Below are 16,089 nucleotides of genomic sequence, written 5' to 3' on the forward strand. Positions count from 1 at the left end.
GAATATAGTCAAATATTTGCTTATTTTCATTGTAAAATATTCAAACCTTATTTTTTGCTAATTTGACATCCCTAATTTGTACTTGCAAACTTTGAAATTAACACATTATATTACAGTTTACATTTAGTGAAAGTCGGTTCAGTTTTACTCACTGACTCCACTAACCCAATAATTGCTTACAACCCCGACTCCACAGCCCTGGATGTGAGAGCAAATTGCAAAGAAAGAACAACTTAGTGCATTAGGGACAGTCAAATTGTCCTAATTATGAGAACTAATCTCCTCATTTGACCCCCATCTTGTAACAAAATTCACAACAAACGGTAATATCCACTAGCTCTCTCTCAGTTTGCAGGGCTCAGATTCAATACTAATGTTAAAATTTGATTCTCAACAGAAAGCCTTCTCCGAAATACTGTCTGAAGAGACAATTCAATCATCACTTTAATAAGGATAGCAAAATACAAAGGAAAGCAGCTCGTCACCGACAGAAAAACTGGTTACCATAGTACTCTCCAACAATCATAGGGTAAGCATTACAGGCAAAATGTACAGAGCTTGGTATTTTATAATCAACTCTCGAGTGCCTACATTAGTGCAGTGCTTGTATTTTTATCAAATGATTAGTGAAGTGATATATGCAGATACCTCTTAATAAAATCCACTCAAATGCAGTATGAAAGCCTGTTTATGTAATTAAGTAATTATGTCTTGAATTTATAAACAGAAACAATTGACAAGATTGAGACAAGATATTTTTATTATATTTTAAACATATACTGTACAGGAATTAAGCTTCGGAAAGATGAAGTATCTTGCATTTTGCCACATCCTATTTTCAAGTACTGGAATTCTGAACCTATCTTGAAAAGTACAGGAGCTAAACCTGTGGAAAACTATAAAGAAAAAATGAAAGAGTTATGATCAAATAATTAGATCGGAATTACAGCACAATGTAAATGTGAATGACAAGCTTACTTGTTGTGATGGAGCTCATTTACCAGTTGGTCTTGCACTTACAAATACTCCAGCCTCCCTCATTGCTTCAAACTCCTTTGCAACATCATATTTCTTATAGAATTCGGCATATGCCTTTTTCCTTGGTTCTGCTACAGCAAACTAAAAGTGAAATTAAACAAATTACAAAGTATCAATTCATTGTAGGTAAGCAAAATTATTAATCAGAACAAATGTTTTGTTAGCCACCACTCGTTCATACATGAAGTGGTTTTAACAATATGATTAATAATCATAACATTATTGCTGTTTATTAACATCCATCTTCCTCAAGAGAAACACTTCAGAAATTCAGACTCAAACCCAACAAATAACTGAGGTTCAAATATTTGATTTATATATTAGAAAAAGCATTCATTCTAACATATTCATATTTTATTTAAAATTCTGGTAGCAAATTTTACCTTGCCAAATGGGAGTGATAACATTGTGAAGGAGACCGCAAGACTTTTAAGGTGCTGTATTCACAATTTAGTTATTATTCCCCCATCACAGATGCATTTATTATTATTATTTATAGATTTTACTAACTGGATGAATTTAGTATAAAATACTTTTGTGGCAGATGACCAGGGACCTTGCCCCAGCGGGACACCTGGAGCAGGGAAGGACCAGGAGAGGGGCAATATTTCCCCTGAGTGCAAGAGGGCAGCCCCCCTGGTTTCCATCAAGGACCACAGATACAGAGCTGGGAAGCTCAATCCTGTTGGGGTCCGTGGTCAACCACAGGGGGCGCCTGGATGGTTTCCGAGCCGTGGAGGACAGCACTTCTGCCACACCAGGAAATGCTGCCGCTCTAGGAACTGTGTACGCCCGGAATGCTTCCGGGTGCAAGGGCAGCTCTTCAGCCACGCCAGAAAGTGCTGCCGGAAGACCATCTCAGAGCACCTGGAGCACATTCAGGGCCGCCTCACTCCATTCAAGGAGCCGGAGTCAGCAGGAGGAAGACAGAGCTTGCGAGAGAGGAGTGGAGGCGGCCAAAGAGAGGAAAAGGACTGAGTAGTCATCTGTGAGTTAATGGAACCAGTTTGTACACTTTGTAAATAAAACACATGTGTTGTGGACATCGGGTGTCATGTCTGTCTGTAGCCGAGCTATCTGTTACACTTTATATACCTAATGCCTTGTGCAAAGTACATGTAAAGACTGCAAGCATCTGATGACTATGACAAGCAACTCTTGAAAATGCACCTTGTTACCAAAGACACCACAGCTTTCTAACCTTTTATGTTCTTCTGGATATCTACAGTACAGCTGCCTTAACTTAGTATTAAGCTTTTTTTGTTCACCAAAATTTTAAAATAATTTTATACAGTAAGCTTTCCCATAAACCTCTAGCCTGCAAAATGGTTAAGCGGTTAGCACTGCAGTCTCATGGTATGTTTGAATCACAGCTTAGTCAATGTCTACGTACAGTTTGCACAATCTACTTGTGTCAGAACAAATCTGTTTCAGCACTGTGGTATTCCTCCCGCATCCCAAACATATGTCAGTTAAACTGCAATTTTAAAATTAGCACTTAGAGAAGTATGCGAGTGTGAAAAAGAGGCATCCCTCAATGGATTGTCACAGGGATAGTTCCTGAAATACAACCAGTGCTGCCAGGATATATTTCCATCCATGTTACCCTGCATGAAGCAAAACTGAAAATTATGTTATAAAATACTGGTGCTATGTGTGTGACAAAACAATTTGAAAGAAATTACAAGTTGTGGACATATTTATAATTGAGAACTTGTACTCCCTCACAAGCAGGAACCTTGTCCTCAACTATTTTTAATTTCTGATTTATGTTGGAAATATGCTGTTTTCAAAAACTGAAAACATGAGGAATTTTCAAAATAACCCTATCATTTATGTTAAGTCAAAAATCTGTATTTTATTTAACGAATGATTCAAAAACCTCCTTACTGGATAACTTTGTGATGTCAGGTTTAGTTCTGAAGAGAGTATGTTTTTGTTACATTTAGGATGTCAATTATTGGCTAATTCTGAATTACCTGTCAAAGTAAATTTAAAAATCTCTGGAAATTTTTCAGTTAGCCATCACATTTTACTGATAACAGTAGTACAACTATAGTTGTAACTGGCTTGAATTGAGGAATTCCCGAATATCAAGTCATCCATCCATTTTCTTACACACTTCTCCAGGTCCCACATTTGTAAATCTATCAAATTTCCTACCATTGAACATCTACCTTCTGAAAATCATCTTTAAAAATGTCCTCACAACATAAATAAGGGTGCTGAGATGTTCTGCATACATTACTCAGCAATTCTTTGGCTTTGATTTACACAAATGGCAATAGGGAAAGTTTCTAATAATTACTGTAGCCTAAGTCTCAACCTGAGAAATGCCCAGGCTGACCTACAAGGGATTTTTGACAGAGCTTTGAATGTACATTCATTTAAACTTAGAATTTGCCTATACAGTGATCCCTCGCTATATCACGCTTCGACTTTCGCGGCTTCACTCTATCGCGATTTTTTTCTCATACACGCTTACGTCACTACGCATGCGCTTTGAGAATTTTTATCTAAGCCCTACGATGGCTCCTAAACGTGCTGCTTTTTCTAATCCTTCTGACAATAAAACTAAGCGCCGGAGGAAGATGCTTATTATCCAGGAGAAGGTGAAACTCTTGGATATGATTAAAGAAGGCAATACCCTACAAAAGCCTCCTCACGCATATGAAAAGACAGCGCCAGCAACTGCCTATCAAGATGTTCTTCAGCCGCGCACCCAGACACCCACTGCCTACTCCTAGTACTTCTTCACTGAAGACAACAACGCACCTGCTGAAGATACTGCACCACCTCTGAAGACTCTCCTACTGAGCTTGCGCCTTCATAGGTTAGTGGTTGTGTGCAATTAAATGTACAGTACAATAATCTACTATATAAAAGCGTTTGTGATTGTCTTTCTGTCCCGTGAGTGCAAAGCGTAGCGGTATTCTGCTTATTACAGACTTACTACTTGCGGCTTGAGGTACGAAGCGACGCGATGTGAGCAGAGTTCCTGTGCTCTCATCGTTCCCTTGCTTTTGTGCACGATGCGCTGGAAAAATAGACAAAAAAGTATATCTCTGGAAATAATGTTGATGGAGTACAAATGCCTCACCGCGTAGTAAATATCAGGGGAGATGGTGCTTGCTTATTCTCATCTATAGCTTATTTAGTGCATGAAACTCCGTCTTTAGCGCTACAGATTGGGGCTGACATTGTACGACTTTGGACAGGCACTTGAGGGGATAAAAAAAAAAAGAAACCTTAGGTTTTCGGGAGATGTTATGAATGGGCACTTTGATGTTCTCATTCCCTACACTTACATGCCTGATGTACACATGGAGCGCACAAAAATTGAGGATAAAAGTCGTCAGCCTCAAAAGGCGAGTGCGCCTAGTAATATGATATTTGTTACGTCTAATATGTCTTATTTTCTCTTATTTTGTCTAATATATTGGGTAATACGAGTGTAATGGTGACTAAAGGATGTTATTTCATGTCTAGAGGGCTCTAATAATGTTAAAAAAACGTATTTAGGTCGTAAACAGGTTTACTATACTCTAACTGCGAAAATATTTGATTTATAAATAAAGAATCCTACTTCGCGAAAATTCATTTATGGCAGCAGAGTCTGGAACGGATTAACCATGATAAACGAGGGTTCACTGTAAATTCCCAAGGCAGTATAGGGGTGTAAAATTGGCTTCTAATTAGGCGGTTCTCTACTGAAATTAACTCAGCAATGACAGCTTTTCTTTTTAAGTGTGCCATATTGCAAGTAAAAGTACTACTTGCCGGTACTGCTGAACAATTGATTATACCCAGTACCTTAAGTCTGAGACTGATTTCTTACAATTTACATTTTGAACTGAAACGTCTGTCAATGTTAAACACGTGGCGACTCACCTGTCTGAATTACAGCCTGCCTACATATTAATTAAAGACACACTTATAACCTAAGATGCTGGACAGCATTTAAACAAGTTTGCTAAAATTCCTCAAAAAGACCTTTCTACCTTGACCAAACGTGCATTTAATATGCAACCAAAAATTAAACATTAGCAAATCATACATCATCCCAATGAACACATAGCAACCTGCAAAACAAATACCATTATTCATTTTACTGTACTGCTTTCTAGTTAAAATACAGGGCATGTCTCATTTTAAAACAAATCAACCAAAGAGGCCCTGTTATATGTCCATCTAGCAACATAACCCCAGCTTACTTTGAAGGTGGCTGCAATGCCGATTGCAAGTGAGAAGGCAGCTATTAAATGGAACCGCAGGCGTTTTGCGAGCATGCCTCGCATTACAGGCTTTGCCAGTGCTCCAGACATTTTAAGTTTCCTATGAGGAACAAAATATAAAAATGACACAAAACAGCATGAAACCAGTGATAAAGTTAAAAATATACTTCTTAATAAAATGATTAAAAACAGCAGCCCAAACAAAGGATGTTTTTAACAATAGAATGTGCTGATTAAAGGCTGCATAGCTACTCATACACATATTCTGCCAGTGGAACACTGCCATATTTCAAAGTTGTTTTTGTATGTCAAAATTAACCTATACGTTAATCAAAACTAATAATGTTATGTGTGTTTTAACATACTCAAGCATGTCTTCTTTCAAATAAATCTTAAGATTTCAAGTTGTCTGTTCTTTTATTTAAATATGCAATATATATATGTACATGCCAAAGATCCCATCTACATCAAGTTTCATTAAGTAAAAGGATCATTAACATTTGATACCTGAGGTTCACAATATTCCAATAATGCTTAGTTGTCTATGATTTGTCATTCATATTATATATCACAGCTGTGCGTAAAAGGCAGGAAATAAATTGTGTGTGTGACAGCTTATCTTTATGCACCATTACGCACAAAGCTTCTGTGAGAATGCCTGGGTATTGATTGGTTGATGTGCAAGAAGACATTTTTGAAGTCTGTACTAGGGAAATGTCTTTATAATAAAAATAAAAAAAGAAAACATACCATTGAGGAAATCCTATAAAATGTACTGAATGATACTGAAATGGAATACAAGTTCCGGCAACATTCCCGCTTGGAGTTTCACATGGGGACAAATCACTGAATCGCGGTGTGTGAACTTTCACGAGGGACCACTCTTCAATAAGATGTACAATACTTGTATTGCACAGTGCCACCACAATTTGCAGTTTCAGGTGGAGACCTTCCCCATTTCCCCAATCAATCAAATGTAACCGTTGCACTCCACTGTTGTAAATATGCCAGTTTTCAACTTTCATGCTAAAAATATGCTGTTTAGGTTGACTGAACACTCTAGATTGGACACTGCATGAATGGTTCAGGAGTATGTATTTGTGTGACTAGCTTTGGTGTCCTGTCCTGGATTGTTTCCTATACCACACACCCAAGGCTGCCAGGACAGGGACTGTCCTCAGCACTACAAGAAGCTGGTATGAAAATGTATGTACTTAGTTTATTCCGTATGTGAAATACAAAGAGCAACAACAAAAGAAAGAAAATAAATAAATACACATGAAACCTTTGTGGAGTAACTGCAATAGAAGACAGGAGATGATGTGTGAATTGCAGAACAAAAAACCCAAGCTCTTGTACAAAATGTAAGTCTAGGACTGGCATGAAAAATAATGTTTGAAAGTAAAGATTTGGATGAGTACATAATTATATGTACTTATTTACAATTGTTGACTCTGAGTGATACAGGTTCTTTTTTTCCCCCCTAAAACAATATAACTACATCTGCAATACTTGTTTTGAGATATTTAGATTTACTTTGACCATATGTTTTCTAGAATGGCACACAAAACATTTTTATGGGATATGACATCTAAATTTGGCACAATATTGGATAGCTTGAGGCACCAAAGAAAATGGATTCCAGGGTTATTCATCATGATCATGTACTGTAAAATCCAGGTTTTTATAGAGAAATTCCTAAAGCGCCTAAATTGTTTGTGTTTTATTTAGCTGATATTGGTATGAAACAAATATGTTTTTATTCATATAAAGACTTGAACATTTGGAGTGTTATTCTCACTGCCCTTTAGCCCTTTGCAGGTCCCTTTACATAAATAAGGGCCTTAAGCATGGGAAAGACGCTATATAAATAAAATGTATTATTATTACTTATTACATAAGCAGAATAGCAGCCGTTCACTTTAGGGTATGTAATTTGGAAGCAATATTGCCAAAAACCCCTCAGAGGTAAGCAGCGTTGGTGCTGGAGGGCCACAGTGGCTGCAGGTTTTTGTTGCAACCCAAATTGCTTAATGACAAGTCTGTTACTGCTGATAAAGTACTTACTGCTCAAGTGACATTTTTCTGCTTCATTTTAATTGTCTAGCCTGTTAAGATGTTGAACCCTTAATTGCTTATTTTAGTCTAAACCAGCTGCATTCACTGTTTGTATTGCTCTTTATTAGCAATAAGATGCAAATGACAAATGGAAACAGCAGTTTTCCGTCTAGCTTATTTCCATTTACATCTGGGTGTGTTCATTGTGCACTAATCACTTTAACAAAATATTTGTAAAGAAGCGCAAGAGGAAAAAGTGAAGGACTGAAAGTGACTCGTTCATTTTAGGCTTCAGATAATTTCTGAAGATACCCCAAACCTTGAAACTGCCGAGTCAAAACACTAACAAGACATGAAGTTAAATTGGATATCTAATTGGCAAGGTTTATTTTCTAATTAAGCAACTGGGATGCAACGAAAACCTGTAGTCACTGCAGCCCTCCAGGACAGATTTTGGTCACCCAGCCTTTGGGTATATGGAGTTAAATGTTAAAAACATATTTCTGTTAATTATGGATAAAGTATTACAATATCATTACTTCCCTATGCAAATACAACATATTATATCTGTTAACATTTAAAAGCTCTATCAGTTAACACATTTTATCATTATTCAGTACTTAGTGGTTTATTCCGAGCTCAATCACTCTCGGGATGGACTTTCAAGGACGCATGATGGATCGGAGGACTCGGTGTTGTTGTTTTTTTAATAAACGTGTAAATGGGATGTGGAAAACGGGTGAAAATTACAAATAATCAAGATTTTGTACACAGTGATCAGCCTATTTATTTTTGACTTTGAATGCCTTAAATATTTTACATTATGTATGCATGTTAATCATAGCACGGCTATTAAGTAAAGGAACAATTTGTAATATTTAAAAGGATCTATCAAGTTATATAAAAAAAGAACATTATATTTCTTCATTTTGATATAATACATTCTATAAATCATTATTACGACTTCTACATTAAAAACATTCACAGTCATATTAGACTGCTGTCATTCGGACAAGGCCGAATTTAACAAAATAAAAATAAAACCTTTCCGCAGAGATTTTATTGTTAACAACGGAAAGCGTATTCGAGTTTCTAATGCAATAGAGCAAACATATTTTAAATAACACACAATAGCAGTCTATCAAATGTCGTTTTATTTAATAACTTACCCACAATCAAACGACCTTCACCAGAACACAACCACACAAAAGATGAACGAATCTGAGACAGGAACTACGGGAACTGACGAGGTACAAAGTAAAAGGACGAAGTGATGTATGGTAGCCGCACTAGGACAAGCTACGCCAGTCAAATCAAATCAAGCCTCTCCAATTGTATCCGGCTACAGGTCGCAGACTCGGCTTTCCACGCCCCCGGCCTTCTGCGAATCCAGCCTTCCACACCACGCCCACAGCATTCGCGTCCGTCCTCTGTCGCATCACTTTCGTTGAAAAACTAGTAACGTTGATTTACCCTGTAACCCTAAATGGCGATATTAATATTAATTGAATTTCCTCTTGGGATTAATAAAAGTATCTATCTATCTAATATGACTTCCCGCAATCACGAGTTTCTCTTTATGGTATTATTCTCGTATTTACTTTTAGAAACAAAAACAGTTTTATAATTTCTGAGTCAGGATTCGATATAGTTAAAAGAAAGAGAGCATAACATATTTTTAGATTAAGGAAACACTTACTAAATATGAATGCGGTTGCTCTAACTGCTATTATAGTGAATTCTATCATTCAAAATATTTTAAGTTATTTTTATGGTACTTTTGTACTGGACGGCATGTCTGACATTATTTACGGAACCTCGTTCAATAAAGGAAAATACCGTTAATGACATTAATTTATTATGTTACAAAATAAATGATGATCAATAACACAACATAACAATCAACAGGCATGAAAATGAAGGTCTAAACTTTCGAGTTCTCAGTAAAATAAACTTTTGAAATTGTTTGTATTGAGCAATTTTTTAAATGATCCAGCTTACTATACAGTTCATGGGTACCTTCATTCCCATTGTTTGTCTTGAATTGTGTTTTCTTATTTTTGTTCTACGCTGCTGCTATAATGTTGATTATTTTCAAGTGGAGTTATTAAACTTTCAAACGTTTACCTGGTTTTTAATTTTAATGCATAATTGTTCTCCCCGAGACCCTAACTTGTAAGTCTACACTGTAATAATAAAAAAAAAGTGAAGCAAATCTCTTAAATTGCTTAATAGATATTATATCGTTTGTTTTTCTAAAGAAATGTAAAAATTAGCATTATTGAAAGTTGCACTTCCATAAACCATCTTTTTTATTTATTTTGAAACTGAACTAACAGATTTTAAACTTAAATTTAAAAATGTTTTGTTTGGGTCGATGCAATAATTGCAAGTCCATTTTTTAGTGATTTTAAATCCTTTAATCACCTTATACCATTTCTTCTATTAGGAATTTGTCGCATACCCCAACTTACTCTCCAAACGGAGATATACTTTTTTGTAAGTAAGATTACCGTTATTAGGTCATCGGTTTCACTGCTTGCTAAGGATTCATCTCTTCCCATAGTGTGTTCAGCTGTCTTTGACCACTTTGTGCCTGCGTGTGTCATCGTCTCTGTTGTCTGATTTGGTGCAACGCCTGAATCCTACAAATTGCCCCCTGGACAGCAGTGTCCCCTCTTGATTAGTTAAGGGTTTTTTTTTAATTCTGTCAGACCAAGTATTGTTACCTTAATAAATGCTAGCTTGATTTCTGGTTGTGTTCTTGCTGCCTTGAAACACGCTGTGGTGCAGAGACGTATTATAAAAAACAAAATAAGGACCCTCTAATGTGTCAAGTTTCAGGCCAATTTCTAAACTGCCTTTTTTATCTAGTCTTAGAAAAAGTTGTCCTAACTCAAACATTTCTAGATGAAAATAGTATTCTGGAAAAATTCTATTCCAGATACAGATGTTCTTGCAGCACTGAAACATCCTTGTTAAAGGTTAACAGTGACCTCTTCCCAATTACTAATGCTGGAGATTCTGCCATTCTTAGAATGCTAGATCTTACCTCATGTTTTGATGCTTTGAATCTTATGATTCTTATATCCCGCCTTGAACAGTATGTAGGCATCCAAGGTAATGCCCTGAAATGGTTTAAATCTTATCTAAGAAATAGGAGCGTTTCTATTCATTTGGGCGAGTTCTCATCCTCTGTAGCTCCTCTTACTTGTGCTGTTCCATCCTTGGACCAGTTCTCTTTTTGATAGACATGTTACCTTTAGGCTCCATTGTTAACAAGTATGGCTTCTCTATACTGATGACACTTAAATATATTTGCCACTAAAATCAAAGCGAGAAAATACAGACCCTCCATGCGTGCTTGAATGATATAAAAACCTGGATGGCAATGCATCTTCTTAAACCAAATGATAATAAAACTGTGATCATGGTTTCCAAAAGTTAAGAAAGTTTGAGTGTCTCTGATGTTGCTCTTGGACCCCTTGCCATATACGTATCATAAAGCTTCAGTTAGCCCAGGTATGATCTGTGACAGCTCATTCAAACTCGACAAACATATAATTTGTGAAGTTAAATGAAGCTTTTCCAGCTGAGACTTTAAGGTAAAGGTCTTTCTTTCTTTCTGTGATCTTGAAAAGGCCATCCAAGCTTTTACAGCATCTCATTTGGACTATTGCAGTTCTTTGTATGTAGGTGTTGGTCAGGCCTTGTTAAGATACCTACAACTATTCCACAAGTTTGCTGTTCGCTTGTTGAAGGCTCTCGTAAGAGTGGCCATATTTCACCAATACTGACCTCGCTACATTAGCTTCTGGTCCATTTCAGAATTGATTTTAAAATTCTATTTCTTGTTTTCAAATGTTTGAGTGGATCAGCCCCATGTTGCCTCTTGGAAACTCTTCACTTGTACGTGCCAACAAGAGCCCTGCGGTCTACTAGCCCGATGCTCTTAGTTGTGCCGAGGTCAAGGCTGAAGCAAAGGAGGAATCAGGTGTTTGCTGTGGCTGCTCCTTTTCTCTGGAATGGCTCGCCTTATTATATGAGCTCTGCTCCAGCACAGGCCATTTTTAAGTCATCATTAAAGTCTTATTTCTTCTTCCCGCCATTTGACCCTGCAAGAGGTTGACATTGTTTGTATATGTTGGCTCACGTACATTCATGATTAGAAATATGTATGTATGTGTATTTTAAGTTTATCGTTTATGTAATGGTTGGTTATTCTTGCAGTTTTGTGATGTGTACATATGGTATATTTGAACTGCTTCTTTACCCTTTCTTGTACAGCACTTTGGTTCAGTTCTGGCTGCTGTTGTAAATTTGCTTTAAAAATAAAAAATTGCTTTGCCCTGCTTTATAAAACACTATTTTAATACATAACACTAAGAAGCACAGATCTGAGACAATGGACTGTAAAGATGAAGTTGGTTTGCGACATTTATTACAAAAAGTTAAAGAATATATAAAATATAGAAAAAGAGTTGTAGGTTGTAACTGAACAACGAGGGACATGTATGTTGGTTACATTTTCTGACGAAGCAGTAATTTTCCTTTTTCCTCTCATGTTATCTAAAAACAGATACATGTCTTCCATATGTGACATAAAGGATGATGAAGAGTCTAATGACATATTCCCTCTTCTCTTCTTCTGGAAATTCAGATAGCAAATCAAATTTCTAAATGGCCTCCTCAATGTTGTGTTTGTCCATTGACAGTAATAAAGGGAGTGAGATGTGCCCTCTGAACACAGAAATGTTCTCAGCACACCACTTCTTTGCCTCAGTAAAATGCTGAAGAATTCTGTGTTGCTGTAATACGTTTTATTAAATAAAAAAGAAGATAGAAATAAAGAAAATTCTTTAAATGGTCATCATAAAGCTTATAGCCATTTTCTCCACATTTACAAGAAATGTAAGGAAAGTAAAAAAAAATAATGTACAGTATATTTAATTTGTTATAAATTATTAACATTACTGCTTTCATTCACAGATTCTACAAGTCTTCAATGTTTCTTACCATACACTATTATTAACATATACAGCACACAATGCATTTCAAATGTTTTAAGGCCTTTAAGAGTTGTACTAGCACTTCAGTTTGTCAGAAGATGTACAACAGGCTTTTAGTCTTTTGGGCTTTGACTCCTACTGCTTAACGATTAACATTTGGCATTTGAGACAAGCATGAAGTCTTTTTATACATTTTATTCACTATACCATAGGCAGTGTAAGCCAGCATCAACAAAATAAATTCATCTTTCTTATGGAAGTTTATAAAATTAGGTGTCTGTACCTGCTCATCTGTGCCCTGTGCTGGATGTTGGAGAAGGGTGGCTGACGTTTCTTCTAAAAGACCTGAAACCTGCAGAACGCAGTGCTATGGAATAGAATAGCAAGACATTTTTTTTTTTCCCATTTCAGATGTAGTGCCAAGTCTTTACTCTATTGAGCCATTAATGAGAAGACAAAGTCTAAACCTGAAAACAGAGAAAATAATATTTACCTAAGGAAATATTAAAAAACGAACCAAAAGAATAAGCACAATAAATGACTCTGTCCTGGCTGTCCAATATTTCTGTACCTTCTAATTTTTTGTTTGGTTCTTGGCCTTCATTTAGAAAGGCATTTGCTCGCTCAGTCCGATGTGAGCAGTTATTTCAGTAATTTCAAAAAGAAGCACTAAGTTAATATTGGTAAACATTTTGACTATTTGTCTTTGATTTACAATATGGCTAAGTTTATTTGCCACATTACCGCAGAAGTGAATAAAAGTTATTAAAGGAAATTTAAATTTCATTTACCCCTTGGGGCTGGAGTTCTCAAGTAACATTCTACACCAGCACTTCCTCAAAGCTGGCATGTCATTCATTCTAAAGAGGACTGAGCAGAGTCACGTTGTTAAAAGGAGTTTAATGTTACAAAAATATTTATGCAAACCATTATAAACATACATTTAAAATATCTGGATTTTTTTTTCTGGAACTTCAAAACCACTATGGACAGTATGCTGAAATTAAAAAAAAAGCCAAATATAATAAACATAACACAAATATCCAACACAAATTGTAGATGGTGACAAAAATGGGAACCAGCAACCAGATATAATTCTCCCTATACAAATACTATAATGAAAGAAGAAAGGAATAAAGTTGAGACATGCCTCATTAAAATTGAAGGGGGCCTCGAGGATGAAATACAGAGACACCACAAAATGGTCCTTTGGAAACCTGGACACAACATTAAATACAGACATACAAAAAATGATAGTTACAATATGAAATGGTCATACCATCAACATGGAAATTTCACAGTAATGACTATTCATCTGACTTGGAAGGCCCTAATACATCCATCCATCCATTATCCAGCCCGCTGTATCCTAACTACAGGGTCAGCCAACACAGGGCTCAAGGCAGGAAACAAACCCTGGGCAGGGCGCCAGCCCACCGCAGGGCGCGCACACACACACACACACACACACACACACACACACACACACACCCACACACCAAGCACACTCTAGGGAGGCCCTAATACAAGGAGTAAAAAAAAAATCAAATAAAATATTAAATACTGACATACAGTAAACTGTTGACAATGCCTTTTAAACAAAAACAATGGAATTGCCCACTTGTTATACACCCCGTGTTACATCTGTAAATAGTAAAACCTGCCAAACAATGGAAAATGCTCAGCTTTTTAATCTGTATTTAAAAAAGTTCCAGTTCAGAAATCAAAACGTCAGTATTGTTTGCAAGCACACACTCCTGGCATACATACCCTACCTGCATACTTGACACTGTGGTCTTCATGACTCTGAAGGCAGGCAGCAGGATGCTGTAGTTTCTTTGCTTTTTACAAAGAGGGCACTTGGATTCATTTGGATATTTAATCAATGTAATCAAAGTTGTTTTTATATTCTCTGCCTTTATGTAGAAAAGAGACTGTGGAAATCAAGACAAAAATAATATGTAATACTGTAATGTAATTTGGCAGAAAGCGCTAATGTGCTTTTATAACTAGCTAACTTAACTACAGAAAAATCAAGTTAAATAAGATATTTAACACATGTTAATGACGACAATAAAGATAAATACCTTTCATATTGTACACCAACATTGCAGATTCTCTACATAACATCTCATAAATAAGTGAAAAAGTTAATATAGATTAAATAATATGGCAAATATTAAAAAGAAATAATACAAGAGGTAAAAAATAATTAAAACAATATGCTTAAAAATAGTATATGTCAGTAATGACGATAAACAGAGAACACTTGGATTCGCTATACAATATATACACATCTCATTAGTTTTGTTTCTTTTTTTTTATCCTGTGAGACCATACCTGGTTCTTTTGTGACATTGTCCCGTGTCGGAAAACGTTTTCAGCTCCTTTTCTTTTTCATATTGGAAAAACTATACAGCAGCTCTTCTCCTTTTCTTTCTACGGACTGTGGGCAGTTGTGGGGCAGACTGTGCAAGGCCGGGAGCGTGGAAGGCCAAGTGTGCAACCTGCAGCCGGACCCTTCTCAATCAAGTTGGGGAGCGTGCACTGCCACACTCGCTACACGTCGAAACAACTCAGGATCCCGGTTGGCAACCCACAAGGCAGACACGCGGTCCAGTTCAACCCTCCGGAAATGATCCTCAATCTGCTGCAGGCAGGTGTTACGTTGGCGACCCCTTGGCCTGGTCCAGGCACTTGGGTCCCCAACAATGAGGATCTTATGAGCCGGATTACCCTTGGGGAAACGCGCCACATGGCCGTAGTGCCGTAACTGACGCTCCCTCACAATGCAGGTAATGTGCCTCATTCGGGACTCCATGAGCAACCACTTATTCTAAACAAAGTCAAACCAACGGTACCCAGGGATTTTCCGGAGAGACACAGTACCAAAGGAGTCCAGTCTTCGTCTCAGGTCACTGGATAGCGTCCATTTCTCACAACCACACACTGTACTAAGACAGGAAGCACCAGGACTTTATAAAGACTTGGACCTTCATCGTTTTCCAGCTACCTCATTAACCCCCATGCTCTCCTAACCCGTCTACTGACTTCACAGGATGAGTCGCCAGAGACATGAATGTCACTGCCAAGGTAAGTAAACCTCTAAACAAGGTCGACACTCTCTCCGCAGACGGACAAACTGCTGATGGCTGTGCCCGAGAGGTTATTAAAGGCCTGGATCTTGGTTTTTATCCAGGACACTCGCAAGCCCAGATGCTCAGGCTCCTCACTCAGTCTCTCGAGAGCCCCGATCAGAGCCTCCATTGACTCCACGAAGATCACAGCATCATCAGCAAAGTCAAGATCTGTGAATCTTTCTTCACCAACAGGTGCCCAACAGCTGCTGGATCCCACGACCTTGCCCAGCACCCAGTCCATACGAGCACTGAACAGAGTAGGAACAAGAACACACCCCTGACGAACCCCAGAATCAACTGGGAAAAACACAGAGGTTCTGCCTCCACTCTGTACAGAACTCTCAGTACCAGTGTACAGGCCAGCCATGATATCCAGCACCCTTGAGGGGATCCCAAGAACCCTCAGGATGTCCCACAGGGCAGCTCGATCAACTGAGTCGACCGATTTGCGAAAATCGACAAAGGCTGCAAAGAAACTGCCAATATTCGCATTTGTGCTCTAGGTGCCAGGATGCGGTCGCTGGTAGGTGAGCAAGTGATCATGGATACTATTGAGGACGACCCTAGCAAGGACCTTACCCAGCACCAAGGGCAGTGTTATCCCCCTGT

The 16,089-nt window shown here is 37.5% G+C and overlaps 1 protein-coding gene and 2 long non-coding RNA genes across 3 annotated transcripts; all 3 read right to left on the bottom strand.

The window, feature by feature from the left end:
- Positions 1–742: 742 nt before the first annotated feature.
- On the bottom strand, positions 743–8,607 carry LOC120514900 (cytochrome c oxidase subunit 6C). The gene is made up of 4 exons (XM_039735535.1): positions 8,501–8,607; positions 5,253–5,373; positions 979–1,119; positions 743–896 (listed from the first exon to the last, which is right to left on the bottom strand). Exons 2-3 carry the CDS (start codon positions 5,361–5,363, stop codon positions 994–996), a joined length of 237 nt encoding a protein of 78 aa, XP_039591469.1. The 5' UTR covers positions 5,364–5,373; positions 8,501–8,607; the 3' UTR covers positions 743–896; positions 979–993.
- Positions 8,608–11,758: 3,151 nt separating this feature from the next.
- LOC120514743 lies at positions 11,759–13,346 on the bottom strand. The gene is made up of 3 exons (XR_005630509.1): positions 13,132–13,346; positions 12,624–12,807; positions 11,759–12,139 (listed from the first exon to the last, which is right to left on the bottom strand). It is a non-coding gene; the product is annotated as an uncharacterized LOC120514743 (long non-coding RNA).
- Positions 13,347–13,490: 144 nt separating this feature from the next.
- LOC120514745 lies at positions 13,491–15,071 on the bottom strand. The gene is made up of 3 exons (XR_005630510.1): positions 14,681–15,071; positions 14,116–14,274; positions 13,491–13,557 (listed from the first exon to the last, which is right to left on the bottom strand). It is a non-coding gene; the product is annotated as an uncharacterized LOC120514745 (long non-coding RNA).
- Positions 15,072–16,089: the final 1,018 nt, after the last annotated feature.

This window comes from Polypterus senegalus, chromosome 14, assembly GCF_016835505.1.
Source record: "Polypterus senegalus isolate Bchr_013 chromosome 14, ASM1683550v1, whole genome shotgun sequence".
In the NCBI taxonomy this organism is placed as follows: Eukaryota; Metazoa; Chordata; class Cladistia; order Polypteriformes; family Polypteridae; genus Polypterus; species Polypterus senegalus.